Raw genomic sequence first — 27,006 nt, forward strand, 5'->3', positions numbered from 1 at the left:
CCAATGTCAGGACACTTTTTTGTAAATTAGTTGTTCTTTAAATTAAATGCTGGACTGAATACAATCTAGTATCAAATAACAGGCATTTAACAAATCATGCGAATAAATCAATCCCTTGATAAAAGTTTATTTGGATTTGAATCTTAAGGAATGATGATGACAATTAAGTTGTAAAGACGCAAAAAAAAAAAAAAAAAAAAAAAATTTGATTTTGATACGCTTTTGATAATGTTGACCATGCTTTGGTTAATTGATTAAGGTTTTGTTTGTAATTCCTGTAATTGGTTCCAGGACTATCTGTCTCATAGACAACAATGAGTGACTCTAACAAATGACTGTTCCGCAAAGGGGTTCCGCAAGGTTTAATACTGGGTCCTGTCTTGTTCACAATCTATATTAACAATATTGCGTCCTCTATAACAAATTGTAACACCTATTTATTATGCTGATGATACAGTCCTTTATTAATGTACTAAAACTGCACATAAAGCCATACATATTCTTCAGCAAGCTTTTGACAAACTTCAAGATTCTCGTTTTAACCTGAAATTAGTCCTCAATGCAAACAAAACCACATTCATGATATTCTCATGAGCCAGAGATACCACTCTAACACGAGGGTGAGAGTTAAGGGTTTCTGAATACAATTATTTTGGTATCTGGTTGGATCAGAAACTGACATTTAAATTTCATATTAACAAACTTGTTAGCAAGCTAAGACAAGAAATTGGTTATCTATACAGCAACAGATATACTTTCCCCGTGTTCTCTAGGAAACGGATTATTGAAGCTGATTTTTTATCTGTCCTGGATTATGATGTTATCTATAGACACACCTCTGTCTCTACTCTTACTCTACTAGACTCAGATTCATTACTGGTGACTGCTACTCCACTCATCATTGTATTCTATATGAAAAAGTTTGGTGTGGCACATTTAACAGTAAGAAGTGACAGTCATTGGTTTCTGTTTGTTTTTAAAGCCTTGAAGGGCATCATGCCACTATTTATCAGCTCTTTATCAAACTGGTCACAGAGTCACTATTGAACATGCACTAGTGATTGTATAATGCTCAAAGATTCTGGGCTTAACACTTAATTAGGGAAAACTGTGTTCAGTTTCAGTGCTCTATACACTTGGAACATTTTACAGCAAACATTTAAATTTGATACAGGTATACCTATAAGTCAGTTTAAGACTCAAACTACTCAACATTTAAATGTAACTGATTTTTACTACATGCTGTCCTCTCAGTTTTATTTGTGTTTTGTCATGTTCGTTTGCTGCAGTTACTTACCATTTTCAAGCACTATTTTCCATTTTATTTGCACTCTGTGATATTGCTTCTTCTCTGTTATCATTTTTATGTCCCCATTCTGTTAACTCGTCCTGTGATTATGTTCATTGTTTCTGTTTATTATCCCATTTATATTTGTGCTCTAAACATCAATGAAAATGAGGGCTTGCCCTCAATGATTTTTCAAAGTTCTAAGTAAAGGTTAAATGAATGATTAAATCCCAAAAATCAGTCCTCCAGCCTTTTCCAACAAAATGCCTTCCAAAAAGAAGCACATGAGCATTTTCTGACCTGCCACCCTGAACAGTTCCATGACATTTCAAATTTGCCACTGCTATGCTTAAGATTTGGTTAGGTTTAGAAACAAAAACAACTTGGTTAGGATTAATAAAAACGGTTAAAGGAGCCAACTTTTACTGAATATCTGTCTCCAGTGTTTATAACCCCTTCTTTAATGTGGCTGCCATCTTAAAGAGGGCAGGCTCAGATTTAAATATGCTGTATTACACTGTTCTTTGACAGCTTTTGATAACGTACCAAATTTGATTTTGCTTAGAGTATACTGGCGCTTTGATAAGGCATACTGCTTTTTCTTGTAAGATTTCTTCATATTCCTCTGCTGCTATGGAACTCGTACTTCCGGCGCTGGCGCGAGCAGGACGCCTATCCAGTAGCTCTGTACATGTTGTGTTGTTTTTAATACTTTAAGTGTGTTTTTTAAAACTTTTAACATAGTAAATTACACTAGCCGTGTATAACTTTATATGTCCTATGGATGCAACTACTTTTTACGGACAACATAGCGGTGGACATCTTGCTTATTCAAGGGAGGAGCTGCTTTCACTACTTCCACCACATACCTGAGGAGGTGAGGAGGAAGCACCGAGGCGGCAGAGCTGGAGTGAAGGTGAAGGCTAGGCTAACAGCTAAGCGGTGGAAGTAAAAGCCCTCGGTTACGTCGATATTGATGGAAAATGTGAACTGTCTGACCAACAAGATGGACGAGCTGGCTGCCCTTGTGAGGATGGACACGACGTTAAGGGAGTGCAGTTTACTTTGCCTCTCTGACACCTGGCTAACCCAGAACACCCCGGACGCTAATGTGGATCTACCTGGATTCACTACAGTGAGAGCGGACCGGGACTGTGGACACAGCGGCAAAAGCAAAGGAGGGGGACTCGCACTGTTTATCAACAACAGATGGTGCAACCAGGGGCATGCTACGGTGACGGAGATCGTGTGCAACAGAGACATTGAGTTGCTGGCAGTCGGTCTCAGGCCGTACTACATGCCCAGAGAGTTCTCCCACGCCATTGCTGTTGTTGTTTACGTCCCTCCGCATGCGCACGCAGATACCGCGTGTGACGCAGTGGTGGTTCTAGACCAGTTTTAATAGGGAGACCAGGTTGGGGCCGGCTTTTTTGTAAGGGGGCACATACAACCCGGAAAAAAGGACAAATCCCTCATTCAGACAAAGCAATGTTTCCAATTTCAGCAATTTTGATTGGGTGGTAAACTGCTGAGACACTTTATTTCTGCCTTTCCATTCAGAACAAAATCATTGCAAGAAATTTGTCATTGTGTTATTAATGCAGACTCCCTGTCGGGGGGGCCACAGGGGGGTCCAGACTCAGAGTTATGGGGGCACTGGCCCCTGTTGGCCCCTCCCTAGATCTGCCCCTGGTGTGACGTCATACACTCCCCCATCTCCGGGGATTTCAACCATGTGACACTGGACTCCACACTGCCAGAGTTTCACCAGTTTGTAAGCTGCCCCACCAGGAAGAACAGGACATTAGACCTCCTGTACGACAACGTGGGGGAAGCCTACACTGCCACTCCTCTGCCCCCACTGAGAAAGTCTGACCATAACCTGGTCCTGCTCACGCCACAGTACAAACCACAGATCCAGAGACAGTCCACGACCAAATGCTCCTTCAGGAAATGGTCTCCTGAGGCAGCGGAGGCTCTGAGGGACTGCTTTGAATGTACTGACTGGAGCGTCCTGCAGGAAGCACATGGTGAGGACATCGAGGGGGTCACACACTGCACTACTGACTACCTGAACTTCTGTATGGACGTTGTGGTCCCCATCAGAACTGTACGCTGCTTCCCCAACAACAAGCCCTGGATCACCAGTAATGTCAAGGACATCCTGAACAGGAAGAATAGGGCATTCAGGGATGGTGACAGAGACGAGCTGAAGCGCGTACAGGGGGAACTCAAGGTCCACCTGAGAGAGGCGAAGGAGGACTACAGAAGGAAGGTAGAACAGAAGTTGCAGCATAATAACATGAGGGAGGTCTGGGATGGCATGAAAACCATCACAGGCTGCAAGAAGAAGGGCAACATCACAGGAGAGGGGGATGCTGGAAGAGCAAACCAGCTAAACCTGTTTTTTAACAGGTTTGATATTCCAGCTCCCACAACCAGCGACGGCCCACTTCACACCCCCACCATGTCCATCACCTCCCCCAACCCCACCACCTCAGACTGCAGACAGCAGTCCAGCTCCACCAACCGACTCAAAACCTCTTTCGTCCCCCTCGCCATCAGTACAACAGCTCTCAGTAAAGGCAGGGAGATAGATAATAGACAATGGACAATTTCCACCTCTATTTGCACATCCATTTATACTGTTTCACTTTCATTTGCACTGTCTACCATTTTGCACTGTTTACTGCAGCTACTGTTCATTTTATATTCATTTTATATATTATATATGTATATAATACTTTATATTTTATCTTTTATTCTATTTTTAAATCTATTCTTATGGTTAGGGTTTTTAATTTTAGTTTAATGTATGTTTAATGTATGTCTAATGTATGTTTTGTATTTCGTATGCTACTGGACACTTGAATTTCCCTCAGGATAAATAAAGTATCTATCTATCTATCTATCTATCTATCTAACTAGGCAGAGCAATTATCAGACTTAATGAAGCCCAGTAAAAACTGTTTTGCTTGAGCTATTACAGGGCTATTATTATTTCAGTGTGTCCCTCTTTTCTTGATGGAGAGCTTTGACTGGCAAACACTAAGCAAGCTGTGCTCTGCAGCGTATGTGCATCCTGCAATGGTGACAATCAGAATGGCTTTGACAATGAGAATGGCAGTCATAAAAAAAAAACTTTGCGGTTGGTGTTTAATGAGTTGTTTAATCCAATATTGCACTTTGCCTGATGGTCTGACAAGCTGGCCTAATGGTCACATTACAAACCTGCTTCTTCATTGGACATCGAAAAAAATGGTTCAGCTTGCAAACCACATCCAATTTACACTGTATGTCTAGTGTTGGGCATTGTGGTGCAGCAGGTAGAGCAGAACCAATGCCTGAATTTCTTATCCACGATGTCTTGTAATGGTCAGTCTTTGGCAAACAGACATACAGCTGTAAAAGATTTCTTGTGCCACTAGACAAATACAACATACATAAGTCTAATGCAATGCAGCAGCCCTCTGAGGCTGCGTTGCTAATTGTTGAGAAAACCAATTCAAAAACAGTAATAGGTGTTAATGGTTGTCAAGATTAATTTAATTGTCATTATGCCACAAAGATTGTATGATGGAATTGTTGTTAAAGATTCCTTATCTACCCACAAACACACACACAAATTGTGATAGTTACCAGTTAATATACCGTGCTGACTTGCAAATAAACATTCAACAAAGAGATATCGAAATGTTTCAGTTTGAAGATGCTGCTGGCAATTCTGGAGAAAGGTATTTGTTCGTCGAGTCTCTTTCAGATTCAGGTCCTCAAATACTGACACTTGTGAAACACTAGTGAAACTGAAGGTCTGTGTTCAGACCTAGCGAGACCAAACACTAACAACTAACCATTTTTGATCTGTACATTTTGTTTTCCAAGCAAATAAGAACACTAAGCAGCTGATATCAAAGTAACCATCATTACTCAACACACAATTTATGTTTAACAGCCACCAAACACGAAAACAATTGTCTATGCATTCATATGGTTTTGGGTGACTGTTGTCTTCCAGAAACAAACATTATCATTATGTACCTAATGTTTTTTTTTTTTGTTTAGTTTTTTTTTGTTTTTTTAATCCAAGACAGTGCTGTAGTTTTGGTATGAAGTAAAATCCAGAGTCCTCTGACAAAATCAAGTAAAGACGAAGCCAATTTTGAGACTAGATTGAGATTTAAAACCGCTCTTAAGAGCACTAGTCCTGATAGTTAATGCTTTACATGTAATGGTATATTGGCCTCCCAATTGACCAACATGAACAGAGCACAGCAGAAGATCAAAGTCTCTCTTTTCAAAATGGTATATTTCCTTGCTCACTCGTCTTTCTCTCAGTGGGAAGTTAGCATTACCTTCTTCCCCCCTTCGGAGCAGGGAATTGAATCCCTATTACCGAGAAGCTCCACCTTATGTTTCATGTATGAGCAACCTCATTACTTAGTTACACCCCTATGCAACACGTATGATGGCCGAGGACTCTCATTCCTCACTCCAGCTGAGGTGATGATCCAAAGATTCAGATTAATGGTTTGGTTGTTGGGCGGTGTGTGCTGCTGATATGGTAATCCTAATGCCTATCAGAATTCCATTATACATTTTGCTCTTAAATTTGGCACCTCATCCTGTAAAGCCTTGTGTCACCTGTGATGGCTCAGGTTGGTTAATTAACTTCGAAAGCCATACTTAGGGAGAAGGATTTAGCACAGGTCACTGAAATGAGGCTAATCTGTCTCAGTGACACCTCGCTGGTAGAGTAATATTTTAAGTATTAATAAGTAAATGTTGTATACCATATCATTTTGCATTCATTTTAATTTAATGTCACTCAATTACTAATTATTGACTTGAAAGTAAGTTAGATTTGTTTTCTTTTCATTACAGTAAGATGGGCACTGTAATTTATGTGGAATCGACTCCAGATACACTGAGCTGCTGGTGTAAATACTTATGAGTGCACCAAATGTGCTAATCAGCAGCTAAGAAACAGTCCCTAAAATGTTGATTTTACCTCTGTTTGACTTACATTAATTTCTAGCAAAGAAAATGTTTTTAGGGGCATTTTTTGTCATATTTGTTTAGAATGAAAAACATTTAATAAGGTCATCCAATCATTTAATTGTTGACTTGCATAACCTTTTAGATGAGGAGTACAGAGTATGAAGCATTTGAAGATACTCCATGAAATGACATCACAATGAACAAAATAAAAAAAAATATATAAAAAAGGATAGAAAACCAGTGTTGGTACTGGTGGAACATTTCTATTACGGGCCTCTCTCCAAAAATGTCACCTCAGCTGAATTGCATGGACTTGTGATTTGTGTAATTTCAGTGTCAGAACACTGAAAGACAGACTATTGATGAAAGAAAAGAAAGAAGAATATAGACTTATGGAAACTATATTGGTAGGGTGGCTGTAGCTCAGCGGATAGAGCAGGTCAGCTAGTGATCGGAAGGTCACTGGTTCAGATCCCAGCTCCGGGCTGAGCTGAGCTGCATGTCGAAGTGTCCTTGAGCAAGACACTGAACCCCAAATTCCTTCTGATGTGCGGTTGGCACCTTGCATGGCGGCTCTGCCATCAGTGAGGGCCCTGCGATGAGGGCCCGGGGACAGCTGGGATTGGCTCCAGCAAAAACCCCCGTGACCCCATAAAAGGGATAAAGGGGTTACAGACGGATGGATGGAAACTATATAAGAAAACTATTTCATGTTCGTATGTCCAAGAGCCTGTCCTCATCACTGACATACTCAAGACTGAACAACTCAATTTTCAGAGTCTCCAAAAAGACACATATCACCATTCCTAAAACACCATGACCATTGCAGTTTATCAGTGACATATGCATCAGACTTTCCTTGCAGGCTTGTAGCTTGGTTAGGTTCAGGCAAGAAAAATCCTTATTGAGGTTTAGGGGATCATTTAGGTTCAGAACTCACCGACAACCTTTGCTTACAGACTCAAACAGCAGTCTCCTGAATGAAAGTCTTGTGCTAGTTTAACCTGTCCATCCATCCGTGACCTCCTCCCTGTATGGACTTTCACATCCTTCTCTATTTATGAGGACAGGACATCATCTGAGTCTAGAGTCCGTTTTGACAGTGTATATAATGTCAGGAACCATTTTATTAGGCAAAACCTAGCACAGTATGTTAAAACGCCACTGTAACGACAAAAACAAATCTTGCAATTAGCACTTGTGGAGTACTAATATTCAAATCCTACCCTCTGAGCTGTACCTCAGCTCAGAAGGTAAAGCACTCACAAAGAGCTTTTAAGTCAGTAACAGAGGAAACAAACCAGAGTGCTCTGTAGCAGGAAGGTGGCACTACAATCTTATGCACACACTGAGTTGAGCCAGGTATTAATTAATCCAGTGCTAAGCCTTGAAGATGGCTGTGTTTTAATCTCACAAAAGGTGTGATGTTCCATGCAAAACGTATTCACACCTTCCCAGAACCTTCTCAATCTGTATATGAGACCTATACAAAAAAAAAAAAAAAAAAAAATCGATGTGTAGCTAGCTTTTGCTCTTTACTTGAGGGATTACTTTAGGTTTGAGGGTTAGGGTTATTCTCCCTTTTACTCTCCCACAGAAAGAGACTGATTCAATCTCTTCTCTGTCCTCCGTATGTCTGTCTTTAGCACACACACACACACACACACACACACACACACACACACACACACACACACAGAATCCTGGCAGTTGTTTTCTACTTGCCGCAATAAATGTATCAGCCCATCCCAGCAGACAAGACTCAGACCAACTTCCTAGGCACCCCCAGAAGCCAAAAACTACTTTGAGCATGTGTATGAAAGAGAGAAGATGCAAAAGACGGGAAGAGATAGTGAGTAAGAGGGCTCAAAGTCAAACATATTTGCTATGTAGATTACCCTCCTCATCTCTCTGTATTCATCTTTTCATCTCGACTTGCCTTGTGTGAGTTGGGTTAAGTGTGTGAACGTCTAAGTGGATCGTGTGTGTTCCCTAAAATTAGATAAAACTTTGATGATCCCCTGGATACATGCCTGTGGGTGTACAGTATTTGCCTGTCTGCGCTGTCTGTCCGCGTGTGTGTGTGTGACGAACCGAGGAGCCCTCCCTGATATTTTTAGCTCTTTACTCAAACACACAAGCCTCTAAAAGAACTAAAGGCCTCGTTTTTTATGACAAACAGCACAAAGTTAAGCTCCTGACAAAAACCATAACGTCAGCGGAACAAGAAAAGCCTGGCAATTACACGTCCTCCTCCTCTCTTCTCTATACTCTGTCAGTGTTTCTTTATAAAGATTTAATATACAGCAAAAAAGCAACTTTAAAAAGTCAGGTGCCATCAGAGAGGCTAAGTGAATGCGCGGAAATGCTGTTTACCTTTGTAATGTCACTCCCTAAGCAATTTCCACGTAAACGGCATCGCACACACAATCACATGAAACTCTGCAGGGAACACAGCACACTCACAAATTTTAAGAAAAGCTGCCAGAAACCTGTCTCCAATTAAATCCCGCTTACACCCTCCAAGTCATTAAGACGTGAGCTGCTGATGTGTTGAGATGAGGCAAAAAGAAAAAAAAAAGAAGAAGAGAAAGAAAGACAAAGCTTCAGCCAATTTAGGAAGTGACGCCTGAATAGTTCTGCATCATTGCCGCTATTACATCACACACCTGTGTCTCGCTCTCTGTGATGAATAGTTTTGATAAAGCTCCCTGGCTTGGTGGAAATCGATTTAACAAGCGTGAGACTGCACACCTGACGGGGCCTCCGTCATTGTGTCGCAGCATGGTGAGACACAACTTTCTGGATACCGGCTCTAAACTTCGCACATACCATGTAATGTCTAATAATGCAAAAAGAACGCTGGAAACAGATAAAGAGTCAAATTCCATATTACAAGGCAGAAGTTTTGTGATTTTAGAAAATGAATAAGTTTTCTTTAATTATCAGCTTTCCTCAGTAGAAATAACTCACTCTGCTCTGAAGTTATCCTCTTAATTCTACAGGAAGGGGGAAAGGCCTTAACACTATGTCTGCATAAATTCGAATGACTTATTCTTCTAATTAACTTTAGCTTTCGCCACTGAGAATACTATTACTTCAACTTGTTATTCTTTCTCATCCTTCTTCTTCTAATACAGTATATATATTAATACTGCTGCTCGTACTACAGTTACTATGCCTTTGGATACTTCTATTGCTGATAGCGTTGGTGTCTTTAACTCACAGTATATCATTTCTGCTGCGAAAGTTGTGGATTGGATGGAGTGAGTGAGCAAAGCGTGTGCTCAGCTGCTCAGAGCCAGTCAGCTGTGGAGGAGAGAGTTGGGTGCAGAGCCAGACCTTCTGGAACAAGTGCCTATCTCCCGGTCTGAGAACCGAAAACATTGCGGAAGTACCAAAGATTGCAGTGTCTCCAGTTGCCACTAAACAACTAATTGGTTTAAACCATATAAAGGATTTAAAGGGACGCATAATTAGTACTGGGTCGCTTTGAGTGACAGGTACCCTGGCTCTTCAGAAACTTAAGGGTGACGTCTACTATTCTATACAATCAATGGTTGTTTCTCATGTGAGAGAATCAAATAGTGAGGGAATCTTTAACAGGCCTTAAAGTGTGCAAAAAAGTAAATTCAATCTCTTAAAAACAACAGTTAGATTTACCAACAAACATAGTGTTCCGAAGAAGCATGGCGAAAACAGAGGTTGTGAGGGCAAAGACACTGCAAACACGCTTCATAGCAATCTGGGGCAATAATGTGTCATTTCATCACTTGCAAGCCACTAAAGAACCTAAAAAGAACAAAAGTGTACGTTATCACACCAAATGTGTTGTAAGAAATGCAATAGCCACCATCCTCTGGAGCTTTGAACGCTACAAGCACAAAGACAAGAGTATGATCGGCAGAGGGTCAGCAGGCCAAAAGAGTTGGCCTGATTCAGGAAATGGCCTTACTGTGCACTCGAGGCACCATGACACAATAGCTCTCAATCAAAGAAAAACGACAATTCCCTCAGAGATATTAATTATTATTAGACACGATTCATGAAAGATAGCCATATCATTAAAATGCAATTCATTTTAAGTTAATTGGCACCATTTGATAATGCAAATTAATTAAAAAAAAACAAGGACAGTTAAGTATGCATAATTGAGAGAATAAACAGTTAATGACAGTTAACTTGTTGCTAGCTTACACCCAATGGATGTAAATGGTCATCCAGTAGGTGCTGGGGGTTACACAAAATAATAACTTGTTTATCAAATTACATAGGCAAAAATCCTGGGGGGATGGGGGGCCAGGAAATTTGCTTAGAGTCCATCTGCTGCCAGCAGACACTTTGAAATCTTCCAGATGGCACACTTTGCAAAGGTACAAAAACGTAAAAATATCCTAGGGAAAACACAGCTTTTACTTTTTTACTACTACATTATGTGTAAGCACTTACACGTATCCCTTAATTTTAACTTGTCTCCACTGTTCAACAAATGCTACTTGCCCTTGCTTCAAAAGTTGGACAGCACGCTAAAATCTTGCAAGACAACCTTGTGTTGTACTCAGAAAGATTTTGGATTCGCTTTAGTTGCTTTCTCTTTTGGAGTTTACTTGTCAAAGAATGTCTGCATAAAGGATAGAAACAGCTGGCTGATGGACCTAAAACACAATGTCCCTCCACACTGAGATCTGAGAAATAGACTGTCACCATAACATCTAAATAAAGACACTGACATACACTGATAAAGACAAAGTTTTGCCCATACAGCACTGAAAGAACCCTCAAAAAATAAACCAGTTGCTCATATAGAGTTTTCACACACACTGTGTCATATAATGACGATAATCACATAATTGAGAAATGCACACTGCCTTTCAGTAAATATCACAAGTGATGATGAACATGGTTAGAACAACACCTCACGGGCACACGCTGCATAAACAGAGTGTTATTGTGAATAAACCGCATCCAGCTTGGAGCTATAAATCATCACCATCCCACCTGCTACATCTGTAACTGGAACAGAACGATCTTATACAACATGGTCCCTGTCCAGCTGCCCAGAGCTCATCTCTCTAAATCACTGCAACACAGTCAGTATATCCTTAGGCTGTATCAAAATGGTCATAATGGAGGTACTTTATAAACGAAGCCACGCTATGTAAGGTTACAACCTAAAAGTTGTATTTATATAACCAAACAGAGAGATTCTGGGAGAATCTGTTGCACAAACCACCAACATTGAGTTATGTGAGTTAGAAATACAGTTATAAAACCGATAGTATAGGCACTCCCAAAATCAAGCTTATTGATGGCCCTGTAAATTCAGATTAATTTTGATTGACCATCACTGTTTCTATTGTTCATCAAACCGCACTGAGGATGATCCCAACAGTACCTCGCTCCACTGTCTTCATCGTTAAAGTTGTGGACACTGAAGATACATTTATACAAATAGACATTGTGATAGTTATTGTTCTTGGTGTGAACTTTCCTTTACTGGTCTAAAAGACCACCCTAAGGGAGTTGAAACTCATAAGCCACTCAACACATGGGAGCTGTGTTGGATTTGAACAGTCTGTTCTTTTGAAGCATCCAAAAGGTAGGCTCGAGAATTAAAATGTGACTAACAGTAAGGCTATAAAAGCACCTATTTTCACCAGGAACATCCTGTTCTTCAAACAAATTCATGCCATCAGAATAAATGTAACCACTACCATAACATCCCATTTTAGCTTGAACACACCCCCATCACAAAATCGGCACTGCATTCAAATGCAGCACACACACCCCCACAGTAACCAGCCTTGCTAATGCCCAGATAATACATCTGGTGGTCATCCAGAATTCATAAAACAGTTGTTATATGCATAACTGTTCTATACAGGACAGAAACAGATTTTGTTTCGCCTGCGTGACCCAAAATGTATTTTCTTTTTTTTTTTTTTTTTTTATAATCTGGCAGTGACTGTGACTTTACTTTCACTAACAGCCAGGACTGTGTTCAGAGGTGAGAGCTTAGCTTTCAGTAGAGGCAAAGAGCATGAGAATAGGGGAGATGATAGGTAGGCAGGATGGATGCCTGCAAATTCCAATTTTAAAATCTAAACACTGCTGATGGTTGATTATGTATATAGAATTTGGAGCAGGTATATGGGGATGGCAAACCAAGCAAGATCTTAGATTCTTCACTAAGTTTGAGGAGTCGAGATGACAGAATTCTTTCCAGATTTTCTCTGGAAGGAGGATGCATCAATTCTGTTGTTATGAACAATATCGACCAGGATTAAATGAGTATGTAAAAAGGTTACTATACAAAAAAAATAAGCTAACTTAAAAAAGTTGATTTAGTGTATTCTACACAAAGTGGCTTTCATATAATCTCATTATTAATGTATGCCAGAAAGTTTTTAACATAGATATAATCAGATCTAGTATTTGCCCACAATAGTCATGCCAACTGATAAAGTACCTGACTGGATGAAACGTTGACCTAAGGGTTACAACCTCCGAGTGGCCTGGCATACAGTATATGTAAGGGATAATGCCCAATGAGGTGTTCATAATCAGAAATTAATGGACGACACGGAGGCCTAAGAACCGACGCGCAGAGGAGGTTGCCCCCGCAAAGTCCCTTAATTCCTGATTATGGACACCTTGAAGGGCATTATCCTGCTTATACCATGGTCACTTGCCAAAGAAAAGAAATTAAGACCATTAATTTATATTTTCATGCGTTTACAATCAAAATATAAAGTTTTTCACAAGCCCTAACTAAGTTTCCCTGGTAACGCCTGAGGGTTTGACTAATACCTGGAACAATCATTACCCTCCCGGAAGGTTCGTATGCAACAGAAACATTGTTCACTCTTCCAGTATATAGGATGGACCTTAGATACGACTTGGTAACGGGAGATATTCTAGTCTGCTCAGCGATGAGCCAGAAAGCTAACGCTATGCTAGCAAGATTTAAAGTTAATGACATTGCATATGGTTGACAAACAGTAAATATAATTTGACAGTATGTTTAACAACAAGACTCGCTAGCTAACCAGTCAAGTCACTTTCCCCAAATCAATATCAAGATTTTCACGAACATCCTGTGGTGTTCAGAGGATAAGGCACTGAAGGACTGACGGACTGCACTCAGTGTTGGAAATAAAATATTCAGATTTTTTTTTCATGTGGATACATTTTACACCAGTAAGCGCATTATTTTAGAACAGTGAACAGACAATTTGACTGGAACTACTTAGTAGGTGTCCATATATCAGGGATTAATGGACACCCTGCAGCCAATCAGAATCAAGTATTCCCCCAGACCATGGTATTATACATAATATAAAACATCCAGATAGACTTGCAAGATAAAGCTTGCTGACAAACAGCTGACATATTATGACTTTTGGACTGCTATTAACATTGTCAAGGTTAGGTTCAAGAAAATATCCGAATTTGAGTTAAAATAACTACGTCTAGTCTTGTAAACATAACAGTAGCTGCATAAGTGACATAACTCATGCCACTTAACGTAAGTGATACTTGAGTCTTGATGGAGAATAAGACACGTACCCCAGTCTTCAGAAGGAAGGTCCACTGTATTAAAGTCAAACTAAAAGATAATTCAGCATAACTGAAACTGTATTCAAGTTGAAGCTTTTTTGACTGTCTTTGTCACCGTTTTAAACACTCATCTAAAACCTCAATCAACACAACCTTAGTGGTGGCAGTTTCCATATAAACAAAGTTTAATAGGAAGCATCCAGTTCGTACCTGACTCCATGAACTCTTGGTTGAAGCCGCTCCAGGCCTCTTTGCTCTTCTCCAGGTTCTCCTCCATGACCTTGATGTCAGCGAAGGGACAGTTGCATTCTGGGAAGCGGGGAGAGCATCGGCACCAGCAGTCGTTGTTGCGGCAGAGCAACTCGCCCTCCGAGTTGCATGCCACATAGCTGAGGGCTGCCTCCACAAAACGCCCACGCAGGAACTCTGGCAGGACATCTTGCAATCCTGGAAAAAATAAGAGAAACACATGGTGAGGTATTTCTTCATTTAGAATAGAGTGGGGTTTTTTTTTTTTGTTATTTTTTACATTCTCTCACAGGTTATTTTTGCAAGGCTGAAAGTAGAAATGTTCAGAATGTTGCGTTTCATTTTTAGACTACGAACATAACATGAAGGCGTTTCCTGATACATCAAAGGACATTGCAAAAGGAAATTCTTAGCATAGCATTTTGTACATAATATAATTTCTTACAGGATTATAAACATTACTTTTAAACCCATCAGGGAGCTGAAAAATAGAGAGATTAATTTTAAAGATGTCATATATTCACAGTCTAACAGTAAAATGACAATTCAAATAAAAGCCGACATACATACATCGGAATACAGACTATTAGAATGCTCAAGTGCAGTACAGCCTTTGTCCCAGCAGATACACTGACACTAATATCGTATTTTATCATAGCTGAGGCCATAGAGACAGCATGTGCAAAGACAACAGCTCATCAGCCACTTGTGTCCATTGTGTGGGGAGCTCTTGCATATGAAAATGTCTGCTGTTCATGTATGGTGGTATTATCACAGGGGCAATAGATTGTTCTTCTCAGAACAGCTCAGCTTGTATCATTTTTAGCTGCAGCTCTTGCAGCAGGCATATGACTGCATATACAGTAAGTTCAGAAGCCTGCCCAGGGGCATATTTTAATAGTTTTGGGACTATCAGTAGCAAATGTCACCCAGTGTGCAGTCACCATAAACATCCTGATGTTTCAAAATGCCATGTTCAGGTTGTTTCCTATCTGCAGGTTTCGTTATTTCTTCCTCTTGCTGTGTAATGGAGATGCGTAAATCATCATCACAGTACTTTATTAAGACATGTGGAGATGCCATTGAACTTTTTCCATGTCTTGATGTGTAAAAGAATACCAACATTAATAATCATGGTGATGATGGATGTTGAGCACTGTTTTCATGATCAATGCATCAATAATCTGTAGACACTGAAATTTGATATCCCTGTTTTTTTTTTTTGTTTTTTTTTTCAGTTTTTCCCACTGAAAATGATGTGTGCCTTTTGGATGCCGCTTTGATGTATCATAGCATAGTAGAACCATGATTGAACTAGAGGGGACTGTTGGGCCGTGGCAGACATATGAGCTTTACAGAGGCAAATTCTGTTATGTTCTGTTAGACTGTAAATATGGAAAATTGAATTAACACAAAAAGACAGTGGTGTTCTCAGACTGATATGGTTGCACATAACAGCCAAAAACAGATATTTGTGGCCAAAATGAACAGGAATTTGCAAATGAGGATGACTTGAGGCAAAAATGCATCTAGAATTTGGTTCATGTAGAATTTGTAGTAATCATCATATATTTCCAATTCGTGAGTGGAAGAAACTGAAGGAAGTATATCAAAGAACTCAAGATCTAAATATGACTGGAGTCTGAGTACTTCCATTGGTGTAATGGCTGTTTGTAGCAAACAGAAAATAAAGCAAAGCAAATATTCAGTCACAGTTTTCCACAATATTTTTCAGGATTTATGTGTTTTTTCCATAAGTAAAAGTTAAACAAAGCTTGTTTTTTATTTTTTCATATTTACTATCATCATAATCATCATTATTATTAGTATAACTTTTATGATCATTATTATTACACACAAACATAAATACATACACACATTAAGTACATACATGAACATGTATGTATAGATGTGCATACATGTATAGGACAGTATATATCATTTAAACAAAATAACAATATACTTCTACCTCAATCCAGGTCAAAAACCAGAACAAAAAAAAAAGTCAATATTACATTAAGTTATGAATCACATCTCTGAATTGACTGGATAAAAATGCCACTTCAAAAATAAGTGAAAAAGAAAAAACAATTAACAAAGGATGTTTCTTCCTTGTAATAAGGTAAAAACTAACAAACAAACAATCAAAAGTCTTTGAATGCAACATGTGAGAAAAGTACAAAAAAAAGTCCCATTTGAGATGCTTTTTTTTCTGGGTTAAATTAGGTGTATGTTTTGACCAGAAACTTCTCAGTTTTTGCAGTGTAATAATGATCATCAGACTCACTTTCTGTTCTGATAGTCTGAATGAGACAAGAGTGTTGTAATGTTCTGTATTTTTAATATGTTCAGTTACATTTTACAGAATGATTCTTCGTTGTATTCGTTAGAAAATTAGAAAGATCTGAAAGCAAAGCACAGAATGGCCTGTATGGTTACTACTGGTCAGTCACGTAGTTGGCTGACTCTGATGAACACTACGAAAGGTGAACAATTTGAAAGTTTTAGCACGAAGCTTGCTTCCTGGGCGCAGTGCAGACTGTAGTAAGCAATGTAAAAGGAATAAAATCCATTCAATTTACTTATGGTATCACGATTAATCATGTCACCTCACACATTCATACTGGTATCTGTTCATGACATTTCTGCCTCACTCATTTGTCTCTCGAGCCAGCTATTTTGACATTTCAGCAGTGGCAAATGTCCTGGTGTAAATAATAAAAGTAATGATGGCTGAATTCCATTTTGCTGCTTTGGTTCAGGGTCCTGTTATTATTCATGCTGGCTCCCTGTCATGGCACACGTGAATAGAACAGAGTAATTGTTAACATTTTCAGTAACACCTGTGGTTTTGCTTACTCTGCCAAATCAAAAATGACTCATGTGAAAATGGCATACTTGCAAAGTTTTCACAACTGAAGGGTGGCACCAACCTCCTGAAAGATGCCGCCAGTAGGCCAATACACAGATTCATGGCCATTCAATATTATCAAATGACTGTATAAAAGCTCAGAAAACATAAGGAGTATAAAACTCTTGGCTCATAATTTGGGCAGTTAAAGCATACAGGCCAATTTAAGTTTTTTTCATTCAAAAAAAAATTTTGTTTTCACATCGTTTATGATAGAAGTTTGTACTGTATTAACTGAGGACCCAAGCCACAGAGTTGATAACAAATAAAAGCTCAAGCCAAAGGAAACACTGTTCGTCATCATGTTTATTAAAAGGTCTAATGACTCTGAAGGTAGCTCCCATAAGAATAAGGGCAGCATATCTGCTTACTGCTGCTCACTCTAAAATTTGCTGTGGCCATATTTGGCTGTGGCTGCCATTAGCAAGTAGCTCAGTTATCCATGAAGCTAAGAAGATCAGTTAGCTGACTTGAGTCTGTCTGCTCTGCATCACGACCTTAGATGGCCAACTCAACTGGGCTACTTAGAAATTATGGAATGGAACCAAGTACTGCTAAAATAAATTAAGGGAACACTTTAATCACATCAGATCTCGATGAACAAACTATTCAAGTTGAAAATCATTACTGATGTACATTTTATAATTAGTTGAGAACAGAGGCCGGCAACAGGAATTCCTGTCGAAATGCTCTAATGTGTAAAAAATGTAGATGTAATGATGCAGTGTATTCCAGTGAGTTTGACTGAATCTGAGCACACAGAACTCTCCTGCTTACCTCTGCATTCATCCTTCAGTGCATCCTACTGCAACTACTCTACCCTCCTCTAATTTGGGTAGAGGTGGATTTTTGTATCCTCTGAGGTTCTGCTATTAAGGACTGTTGATCGTTCAGAATGAAACATGTCTGCCTGCATCCTGTAGGGCTTTCCTCAGTTGCTGGGCGGTCATTAAGGGTTATTTCTGCCAAAAATGTTCTGCTTATCTCCAAGACTTGTGCTCCTTGGTCTACCAGCCACCCAACCCCACCAAATTAAAGCAGAGATTTTGCATTTTAATGCAGGGTCCATTATTTTACTTCAGATTGAATGTTCTCAAGCTCAGAGCCTAAAAAACAAAAGATGTGTAACCATCCAAATACTTCCAGTCCAGTTCATCTCTGCAACGCAGGACATACACGTTGCTGCTTCAGCTCAGTTGAACATTTTAGTTCATTTTGTCAGTGTTTTGAAATTAAATTCTGGCTTCATCTTAAAAATTGCCCCTTTAACAGCAGGGTAACATCATAGTTTCAATTGCACTCCTTTCATAATTTAAATTAGGCTATATTAAAAGTACAGTGGTGTGCTGATTATGCTGCCAAAGTTTCCTGACTGCAAAGCCTTTTAAACCAACTCAAAGCCGAGGCGTAATGTTAAAAGTGCATCGTCATCTGTTAGAAAGCAGCAGGCGGCTTTCAGAAGACGTGCGGCGCGGTGTCCCTGCTGCTTCTCTGAATCTGTCTGTTGGTCCATGTGTCTCTTCCTGTCTGTCTCATAATCATCAATTTGTTGTGTCAAAAGCTTCCCTTCTCCCGGCTTCTCAACAGCCAAGTCAATCCCACTGTGCCCTGCTATGAATATGCATGTCTTCTTTGGTATTTACTCTTTCAATGGCTTGGAAAGAGATGTAATTACTCGCATTTCTCCTCTTCCATGGTTTGGCAGGTGCTCTGAGGTTTTTACATGCTTGTGTATGTGTGTGTGCGTGTGCGTGTGCGTGCGTGCGGGTATGTGTGTGTGTGTCTAGTAGTTGCAAGTCTGGCAGGGCTTTCTTCAGTTTGGGAGACAGCTTAATAACACTCTACCCACCAATCACTAATCACTATCCAACTTTCTGTCACTTTTTCCACATCGCTGCTTGTCGATATAATTCTTTCTTTCTTTCATTCTTTTGTTTGTTCATCCTTTCTTTCTTTCTTTCTTTCTCTCTTTCTTTCTTTCTTTCTTTCTCTTTTCCTGTCTTTTTTCCTTACTTTCTTTGGTTTGTGCTCCATCCTTTCTTTCTGTCTTTCTTTCTTTCTTCCTTTCTTTCTTTCTTTCTTTCTTCCCCTGATCTCATGGGGAAGCAGAAGTAAAATCAAACTTGCTGTCATCAAACATTGCAGTGAGAAAAAAACTAAAGCAGATGGTTTGCTGAGTGAGTCAGGAGATGCGTTAATCAGAGGTTTTTTTTTTTTTATTTCTAAGCGAGAACTGGTGGTGCTATCCATTAAGTTTGCTAAGAAACTGGAGATTCTCAATACTATCTCTATACTATCTCTCAATTGATTACTTTAATTGTTCCCTTTGATACCCCTGGTGTATGTATGTATATATATATATATATATATATATATATATATATATATATATATATATATATATATATATATATATATATATATATACACAGTGTTTCCCCTACCATTGTACAGGCCTAACCCTAACCCTAACCCACCAGGCCAAAAAAAAATCAATATGCCAAAAATAAGCCACCGATCAATTTATTTATAAATCAATAATCATTTACATTAGGAGCGCCTCTGTGCAGCGCAAGTACCGCTGCTAAGAGGCATATATTCTGGGATGTTTAAGGTTTGTTAGCTAACCAACTGTGGCGCCGCCGAAGAAAAGAAAAAATATCGCGGGTGACAGACAACTTAATATAAAGAAATTCTTCTGCCAGACTCCAGAGCCAAGGAAAATAGATGAAGGGAGAGTAACAGAGGCAACTCCGGAAAAAATGACAGGTGCAGGTGAGACGGAAGAAAGGGGGGCAGATTGCAGTGGAGAGGGGGGCTGCTCGAGGAGCGTTACTGCCCCTGACACCGGTCCGACTGCCGACCCCTGTCCGAAGGGTGACCGCGGGCCCGGACCGACGGGTGACGTCGGTCTGACTGCCGACCACCATCCGAAGGGTGACCACGGGCCCGGACTGACTGGTAACATTGACCCAGAAAAAAAAAAAAATACAGTAATAACCATAACTACAGCGCTTAGTTGTACCACACTCCCCATGGTGAGTTTACAATTTGTTGTTTAGCTTTTTTTTTTTTTTTTTTGGTAAGCAATAATGATGAAACTAACCCAGACAACAGGCTAGTTTTCCCAGGCATTGTCAAAAGTATGTAACTCCGTTATAATAAAATGAATAAAAAACGTATGTGTTTGTTAAAAAAAATATTCTATAACTGATCGAATCTCAATTATGTGTAGGGAAGTTTTGTCGCTTATGCCGTCAGCATAAGCAGCCCGTTAAAAGAGGACCATCCCAGAGGGTTTTCATTGAGATCCCTTCTGCAATGTACAGAAAAGATGTGCTTGATGCCCATATGGGTTCAGACCACCACGCTGCAGCCTTTCAGGCCCATGCAACTTTGATTAAAGGTTAGATTAAGCCTAATGATTTCATTTAAGTGATATCATTCAGCAATATAGGCCTACAATGATTTTTAATGTAAATGTTTGTTATTGCTGTATTTCGCGTCTCATCTGTTTAGGGTTTTTTCGGTGAGTACAACCGGGCCTGTATATATTTATATATATATATATATATATATATATATATATATACATATACACACATATAATCAATATTCGTTTATATCAGAGAAGAAAAGATGGGAAAATCTGTTCTGTAGCACCTGGTAGATTTTTATAGGGAATGTAATAGAAGTGGAGATTAAAATAAGGACAGGTTATTCAACATGTTCGTCAGGCAGAGTGGAACACTTATCACTCCTCCTCTGCTCACCTTGCTGCTTTTCACCTTTGACACACAGCACATTAGTATTCAGCAGAATGGTTGTCTTGTTCATCTTGTGACTCACATCTGCTAATCCAAAATGGATAAAAACGCCACTTCAATATGTTAAACCATGTGTCTAGGATGAATATTAACCCTTAACTATGTTTCATCTATGTAATTACATCTTTATGAATGTCTTGAAGGTGGTATTGATTTGCAGGTTTACTTACGAGTCCTTTAACATGACTCTTTAAGAATTTTTGCATACACATTAGTCTGAAAGAGGAAATAAATAAAATGAATCACATCCGCAAGATTTGAATGGAAGCTAAAATGAAAGCCCTTTTCACCAACCAGTGAGCTCATCGCTGGTTGGTGACAGTCGTAACCATATAAACATCTCTCCCTCCGTGTCAGCAGATGGGGTATTGACCACACTAAAAAATCAAAGTAAACCTCAATTTCATGTTTTCCAAAGTTTGTTTGTGTCGTTTTAGTTCCTTCTAATAATGCTCATATATGGTATGTTCAAGTGTTCTTTTTTGGTTTTAATTTGCTATTTGATGTTATGAAATGGGTCATGATTGCTAAATGCTCATCAGCCTTCACTCTGAATACCACACGAAAATGCTGTAGATAATAGGGACTAATGATTAAGAAGGGAAAAATTTGGGTCACTCATTATGAAGCCTCCTTTTTGCTACTTTTCCTTGAATTTCAGTTTGTTTAATACTTATAATTTATCTAACATTGGTGTCATTACATCCTGCTCTGTGATGAGAAACGTCACTCCGTGAATAAATCAATCATCAATCCTCCATAATGTAATAGTTCTGAACAAATACAGGTGAACTCAAGAGACAGAGAAGTTGGAAGCAATCAATCATTTACTTAGTGAACATTGACAGGTGATCAGTCAGCTAGGGCAGAGGGCAGGCAGGTGGAACTGGGAACATGCTGTAACAATCACACACACATCACACGTCACTCTCTCACCTGCTCACTCGTTTACTTCTATAATTTTCGTCAACCTCAATTTACTTATTTTCTGTATTTTTTTTCGTTTGCCTTTTTGTGTTATTTGTTATTACTGGATCCTCCTTAGTGCCAGAGTAAGCATTGGCTATACCTGGTGTCCGTCACGCGCTTTCAGTCAAACACATTTATACACACCACAGACAAACGAACACACCATACATCTCGTCGAATGAATGATCAAGTACATGCGGAAGAGAAACACCGTTATCATCCTTTCAAAAAACATGAATTCATGAATCAATCACGATTCATTACGAATTCATAGCAAACTTTGCATTCATACTAATAAATAGCAATAATTCATAAACATATCTTATTGAGTAATTGGATTTCTTGAATTAAATAGTAATCCATTACTTGTTTTATTCAAAAGTAGGATAATGAAATACATTTCACATTCACTGTCAAGGGCAACACTAGTTCACTCACCAAATTTTGCAGTTTACACATACGCAGTTCAATTATGGTTGCACACATATTTAAAGATACAGTTAAAAAAATATTTTAACTGAATTGCTATATTCTCGTGAATAATATGCAGTGGCAATGGCGGAGGGGTAGCGGGTTAACAAGGCGGACGCATTAAAGGACAGCTTCCCCCACGGTCCCTTCCTAAATCGCCTACTAAGTTCCACCAAATAGTAATCCAGCCAATGCCAGTAAATAGACAGCACAGAGACAGTTCACTTGATTCAAAACATGTTAATATCTCCCAGCACCAACACAGCTCGCCCACCCAGCTCAACTGGCTGGCACCCACAGCATAGGGGCAGGCTCAGGAAAGGGCCATAAGTATCTACAATAGGCCAGAAGCCTTCTATGGGTCTGGACACGGCCTGAAGAAATCCGCCTCTGCTGGCGCCCTAATACCCATTGCAGCCCCATGGGTGGTGCCCCAAGGTGCCAACTTCAAGGTTGATATCACTTATTTGGTTATTTGCTCTGTCTTCAGTCTCTCTTCTCTCAGTTATAAATACACACACACACATACACATGCTTTGCTCTGCATAACAACTCTTGGCAACAGTAACTTGCTTGCATATTATTACAATTGTTTTATTATTATTATTAGTAGTAGTAGTAGTAGTAGTAGTATTGTTGTACAGTAAGTAATGTCTTTTCTTCTTTTTTGGTTTGCTTTGTCTAGTTGTCTTGCATTCCTTCTGATTAAATGTACACAGAACATCATGCTATATGTTGTTTGAATCGAAATCTTTTCTCCCATCTATTTCTATGTATGGTATGTCTCTGCCTCTGTATTTGTTAATGTAGTGTCCCCTTACATCTACAAATAACATAAATGAAAAATGGCAGGTGGACGAGAAACAGAAACTAAAGCTGGAACACTTAGACTTGATATATCCAGTGAAACAGGGCTGGTACAAATCCAGGGGAGGTAATGATAGTGAAGGAAACAGGTTTGCTGGTGGGTAAGGGGACCAGCGGAATGGGTTTATACTGGAACAAACTACATGACAGGTGGGGAGCGGCAGGTATCTGAAATGACAGGAGATGTCATTGACTGAAGAAACAGGAAAAAGAGAAAACTATGTAATTTGTGCTTTTGCTGACAACAGTGATAAAAAAAATAAAAATGAAAAGAAGGATTCCTCCTCAGGCACCTGTTTTGCAGTCCCCACCATGAGTTTCAGGAAAAGAAAGAACTTCGGGGTGTCATCTTTGGATGGGGGCTTTTAGGGTCATTACCCATAGCGCTTTGCTTCCATCAAGCAGTAGATTTAGATCACACCAGTAGACCAGAAATAGCAGACCCATGGTTCCCTCTCTTTCTATCCTTCAGTCTCCAGCAGAGACCACACTTTCCATTTTGGCCAATTTGACGCTCTTAAGCCTCCCCGATGATTACCGCCCCTCTGTTATCAGTATGTGTCCGAAAGTGTGTATGTTCTCTCTGAGCCTTTGCTGTAGTGAGTGCTTGGTCCACTACACTGGAATGCACTCTTGGCTGTAGAGGAGATGGTGTTGTGTACCCTTGGACTGTGCTACTGCTCTCGAGAGCCTCAGGCTTTGGCAGCGACCCAGCTTAAGTATACATGAGCTGGCACAGATGTTGCTGAATGACACGTTCTCTATGTCCCTCTTTATGCTTATCTTTATAGCTGCCTTCTTTCTCTTTCTAACTTGTGATGTTTCCATCTGACTGTCGCTTGAATTTTCTGCAGACTTGTCATAAAAGACTAAAATGCACATTTTATTCAGCCGGGTTCCTGCTTTCTTCAGCTGTTTTGTGCTCTTTTGCAGTAGTTTTGTGTTGTCTTTCACAAAGATTCAGCTACATGGTGGGTGGATGCACAATGCTGCTCAGCAAAGTTGGGAATAGATGAGTTTGTGCAAAGTGAATTAGATCCTACAGGCATTTGACTCAAAAGGGCAAAATGCCTCCATAGTTGCAAGGACTTTTTCAAAGAATGAAGTTTAATCTGGCACTCTTCCATTACCCCTCTATATCTCACCCTCCTTTTAAACAGCCTTTACATTTGAGATTGTTATTGAGGTCTGTGATGTCAGAGAAGGCACAGATAAAGAATTTGGCAAATGATTTATAAACCATGTTATACAGTGACAGGTGGTGTGCTGAGAAAATCCTTTCATTGACTGCCCAGAGTTAGGCCTGAGCAGAGGGAGGCACTTGACGGACCCCTCAGCCTGCAGGAGCTCGTAAGTGTCGTTCAGCATCTGTCCTGGGGCCACGCTCATACTATTGATGGAATTCCAGCAGAGTTCTAAAGAAGCATTTGGGGTGCGGGGGGGGGGGAGGATCTGGTAGAGGTTTTCCTTCAGTCCCTCTGTGAAAGCCACCGAGCATCTGTCAGCGGGCAATGGTGTCATTTAAAGCAGCCCTGCAGATACATTTTTGTGCTTGCATTATACAATCCTTGCCATACAATACCTACTTTGACAACACATTCCCACTCCCAACATTACAAATACGACAGCTTGGTCAGTGGCCTTTAGCTTCAAGCTATGAAGCTCTGTTACTATTGTAACATTGTCCTTCAGAAGCATCCCTCTTGCAGGTAGTGAAGAAAAGTAGTGTGTCCCCTCAAATTATACCAGTCTTACTTGGGTTTTCTTGGCTTACATTAGCTCACTTTTACATGTGACATGTACAGTATGTTTGACAGACTGGCAGGGATTGTGAGAGTTGGTCGGACTCCCTTTGCTGGTGACAGGAGAGAGTTTTCTCAGCTGCATGAGGCAGTGGGAGATTGCTTTCAGAGGAAGCGTGGGTGACTATACTTGTACTCACCAGTGGGGAGTGAGGACCCACTACCTTATACAGTATACAGAAAAAAAAACATAGTGATCCCTCCACTGACTCTCCCATGAAAAACAATGCCATCAGTCATCAGGAAGTTTCACTGTGGATATCGGCATATGCCATTTAATTTGACAAATGACTTGCTGCCTATATTGTGTCCCAAGGACATCCATTATTGACTCAAGGTGTAGTAACTAGGATCGTGAACAGACTAGGTTAATATAGAGCGATGCAGTTTGCTTGTTGTTAAAATCAAAGTGACTATGTCCATATGCACTACACATACTGTATTCGTTAAATTAGCCTTTGAATAGATGGGTTTGTGTAATGGTTCAGGTTCAACTGAGAACAGTCATTCTTTCTCAGGGCAACTTCACAGGTTTTCTATGGAACCTGTGGATTCTATGCAGAAGCTATGTGGTTCTGGTGTCAAAATGAAAATAAACTGAGGACATTATGACTATAATGAGTACATAATAAATGATGGACATGGGCTATGGAAAGCCTTAAGCAAGTCCGCAGAGCCAGTGGACAAGCTCAAGAATTTCTTCCTATATAAATATATATATGGCTGGGGTTATGAAAGGGCAATGGGCTTTCCAGGTGAATGGGGAATTTAATGGGGGGAATGGGGCACATAGTTACAGCCAAGTTATCAAATGGTTATGGTTGTTACAATGAGTCTTAGTGGTAGAATCATGAAACAATTTAACTGACTGCATCAGTACTCCCGGAGGTACCAGAGGGGGACTAAATTGGTATTTGTGTACCTGACAGTACAGAAGGATGGCCAAGGTCTGGTGGGCTCTGGTGGGTCCTGTTCCTTCTAGCCACAAGTAAAACAAAGCTTACTGTTTTGAACGATGGCAAAAACAGTGCATAAAGAACCTGAAAGTGGGTTGCAAGGAGGTGGTGGGGTGCTTTATTTATAGGATTTTTACCTAGGCAACTAGGGTCAGAGTCCTGTGTTGGGCCAATAGTGAAACCTTGATCTTTCCCTAAACCTTACCAAGTGGTTTTGGTGCCTTTATTTTGAAAATATAACTGGACATTGCATGTTTGTTTGCACAGGTAGGCTGGGTCAAACACAACCTTGTCACAGTAGTGGGTCTATTAACACAGTTTGGCTTGTACAAGGCCGGTTTTGGTGGGTGTTGACTGAGGACCGTCAAAAGATGGTTCTAGTAACTAAGGAATCTACTTATTTGTGTTCTCACTCATTTCCAGAGGATGAAATCACTGCAGGTCTTATTGAACCTTCCATCTGAAGTAGCCAAGCTCTTGATCTGATTCTGTGATGACCCATATCTATGGCACAGAAATTGTATGTATTTCTATGAAAACCAATCCTTAACTTTGCTCAGACTGCAGTTAGGTTGTCCTGTATCAAAGTTTGTCCAGAACATTCTGGTGAAAGCAGGATTACTTTCTTTGCTTTTGTAAATCAATATTATGTAAGCCACAGAGCTGCTCAACTCAAGTTATGGACTGCCGTCTGAATATGTATCTCCTCATACACTCCTGCATGTGTTCTTACTGGACTTGCTGTCAAGTATGTTATTGTGCTGCACAACTAACACCCAAATGGATTTAATTTTGATGGATAAAAGCCTTGGAAAGATATGAAAATATTAATACATTAACTAATAAAATAATAATAAGAAGAAATTCCACTCTTCCCATTCAAAGCGTTGCTCTGAGTCAAGGCTATTTTTGACAACAATTAATGATAATAGAAGGGTAGCCACTGCTGGCACCAAAGCAGTGGTCTTCATTTCACAAAGGCACATGTGCACACAGACATAAACACTTAGGCAAAGCCTAAAGGTACACGAAAGACATTTGCAAACACACACATACACACACACAGGCATGCAATCAGAGTCAGAAATCAGAAAGAGTAAGAACAGTG

At 39.8% G+C, this 27,006-nt stretch overlaps 1 protein-coding gene across 1 annotated transcript in view; it reads right to left on the minus strand.

Annotated features, from left to right (window-relative positions):
* Window positions 1-27,006, minus strand: part of brinp2 (bone morphogenetic protein/retinoic acid inducible neural-specific 2) — a 257,294-nt gene that overhangs the window by 49,996 nt on the left and 180,292 nt on the right. Inside the window, exon 6 of the mRNA XM_030402782.1 lies at window positions 14,057-14,293. Within this exon, the coding sequence (XP_030258642.1) occupies window positions 14,057-14,293 (237 nt within the window). The remainder of the gene's footprint in view (window positions 1-14,056; window positions 14,294-27,006) is intronic.

Source organism: Sparus aurata, chromosome 21, assembly GCF_900880675.1.
Source record: "Sparus aurata chromosome 21, fSpaAur1.1, whole genome shotgun sequence".
NCBI classification, from domain to species: Eukaryota; Metazoa; Chordata; class Actinopteri; order Spariformes; family Sparidae; genus Sparus; species Sparus aurata.